This window comes from Lichenostomus cassidix, chromosome 5 (genome assembly GCF_008360975.1).
Source record: "Lichenostomus cassidix isolate B80296 chromosome 5, HeHo_3.0, whole genome shotgun sequence".
NCBI lineage: Eukaryota > Metazoa > Chordata > Aves > Passeriformes > Meliphagidae > Lichenostomus > Lichenostomus cassidix.
In genome coordinates this window covers 47,533,778-47,536,261 of record NC_139486.1, presented here as the reverse complement: position 1 = coordinate 47,536,261, position 2,484 = coordinate 47,533,778, and the positions used below count along the sequence as shown (strand labels likewise).

Below are 2,484 nucleotides of genomic sequence, written 5' to 3'. Positions count from 1 at the left end.
TTTAAAAATAGCCTTCAGCTTGTTTTGAAATCTGCAAGCATCTCGCTTTGTTTTGCAGCAGCGTAATAAAACTCCCCGAGCCAGAAACGATCCCGTTTTCCTCCACACACATCACCTCCCCCGCCCCGAGACCCCGCGCTCCACGGATGCTGCAAAAAGTCCTGGCGACACTCCTCGAGGAGAAAAAAAAACCAACAACCAAACAAAATAATAATAAAAATAATAACAAAACCACTCCCACACGCACCCTTCACGTGGAAAAGGCAACGCGGAGCGGGGGGAAAAAACAACCCCGAAAGCCGCCGGGTTGGAAGCGGCGGCGGAGCCGCGGCCGGCGGCAGACAAAGGGAGTGGGGCCGGCCGCGGGCGGGGAGCGGGGCGGCCGCCCCCCGGGGCCGGGCCAGAGCCGGGGCCGCCCCCCCCGGGCCGGGCCGGGCCAGTGCGGGCCAATGCGGCCGGTTGCGGCGCGGCGCTGCCCGGCTAAGCCAATGGAGGGCGCGGGCAGGAGCGCTGCCGCGGGGGCCGGGGGGCGGCGGGGGGGGCCCCGCCAATCGCTGCGGGCCGGCGGCGGGGAAACACTATTATGCTAATGGTGTTTTGCTCGCACTCGCGGGGAGCGGGGTTTAAAAGGCAGCGGCCGGGGGCAGGGGCTCAAAGGCGGGACGCAGGGCCGATCTGAGTAGGAGCGAGCGAGCGGACGGGACGGGAGGAGAGGAGCGGCGGGGGGGCACTCACGCCTTCCCGGCCCGCAGCGTCCTGCCCGGCGGCGATGTCCAACGTGCACCTCTCCGGCGCCGCCGCCCTGGAGCGCCTCTCCGCCCGGCGAGCCCTGGCCGGGCACGGCCGCAGCCCCGTCTGCAGGAGCCTCTTCGGGCCGGTGGACCACGAGGAGCTGGGCCGGGAGCTGCGGGAGCGCCTGCGGGAGATGGGGGAGGACGACCAGCGCCGCTGGGACTACAACTTCCAAACCGACACGCCGCTGCCGGGGCCCGGCCGCCTGCGCTGGGAGGAGGTGGAGGCCGGCGCCGTGCCCGCTTTCTACCGGGAGACTCTGCAGGTGGGACGGTGCCGCGTCCCTCTCCTCCGGGCGCCCCCTTCGCCGCCGCCACCGCCCGCCGCCGGCAAGGGGCCCGGGGGGCGCCTGAGCCGGGAGAACCGCGCCGCGCCCCGCCGCCGCGGCATGCGGCTCCGCCGGAGGGGCCCGACCGCCCGCATCACAGGTGCGTGGGGAGCCGGGGGGCGCGGGGGGCGGAGGGCGTCCTGCCGCAGTGGCTGACGGACCCCTCCTTCCTCTCCGTCCCCCATCCAGATTTCTTCGCGAGGAGAAAAAGGCCGGCGGAGCCCAAGGCGGCGGCGGAGCGCCCCGCCGGCTGCCCGCCGCCCCCCGCCGCCGTGCCGGCTGAGCAGACCCCCCGCAAGCGGCTCCGGTGAGCCAGGTGAGACTCGCCCGGGGGGCGGGCGAGGGAGTCCTGGCGCTTTCCGCGGCGCTCTCGTACTTACTTCTTACAACCACCACCAATTTTTTTTCTTGCTTATTTTTTTTCCCTCCTCGTTTTTGTCCTTCCCTAGACTTTTGCACTACTGCACCCACGGGAGAGGCGCGCCGCCCCGGGAGGCGCGACGCCCCGGAGGCGCGGGGGGCCGGGGCGGGAGGCGCGGCGAGCCGGGACCCCCCCGCGCCCGCCCGGCCCGGGAGCTGGAGCCGGAGCGGGAACCGGAGCCGCAGCGGAGCCGCAGCGCCGGCCGCGCACGGAGCAGTGTTATCGTACAACAGTGCAATGTATGACGTTCTGTATAGAAATGTATTATGCCTAATGTGAGTACACTGGCCAGAAGTGTAAAGCTTTAAAAGTCATTTATAAGAAATGTTTAATCTCTGCTGAGCTCTCAGTGCAAAAAAAGGAAAAATGAAAAAAACAAGTGTATATTTGTACAAAACTTTTTTTAAGAGTTATACTAACTTATATTTTCTATTTATGTCAGAAACGTGGATAACTTTGACATCCAATAGTCTTTTGTTTTTCTTTTGGTTAAGCCAAAGGGCACTATATTTGCTTTTGTTATTCACAAAATGTAAATTTATTTTTATAGTGGATTTTTTTTGTTTGTTTTTTGCATTCACAAGATGTAGCTATGAATCAAAATATTTTTTAGACCTTACTTGAAGACAAATCTGTTTCAATGGATCCTGAGCCGATCTGTACCACTGCCATTGCAAATAATACCACAACTTCAATAATAAAATTAAATAAAAGTCAGGAAACGGCCGCAAGCCTGCTTCTGGTGTGTGCTGGAGGGGAAGTCCGGGGGAGGGGGGTGGCAGGGACAGCCCTGGAGGCTTGGGCGGGGGAGCCAAGCCCAGCTCTGAGTCTCTCCCTGGAGGGGGTTCTGCCCCAGAGAGCGACCCCGGAGCTCCCACCGCCACCCCGCCGCCAAAAACTGGATTCTGCTTCGGAGGGGAAAGCAGGGCTGCGTCTTCCTTTA

The 2,484-nt window shown here is 62.9% G+C and overlaps 1 protein-coding gene across 1 annotated transcript; it reads left to right on the top strand.

Moving 5' to 3' along the window:
* Window positions 1–544: 544 nt before the first annotated feature.
* On the top strand, window positions 545–2,267 carry CDKN1C (cyclin dependent kinase inhibitor 1C). Its single transcript, XM_085062898.1, has 3 exons — window positions 545–1,220; window positions 1,310–1,436; window positions 1,570–2,267. Exons 1-2 carry the CDS (start codon window positions 770–772, stop codon window positions 1,429–1,431), a joined length of 573 nt encoding a protein of 190 aa, XP_084919024.1. The 5' UTR covers window positions 545–769; the 3' UTR covers window positions 1,432–1,436; window positions 1,570–2,267.
* The last annotated feature ends 217 nt before the right edge of the window (window positions 2,268–2,484 follow it).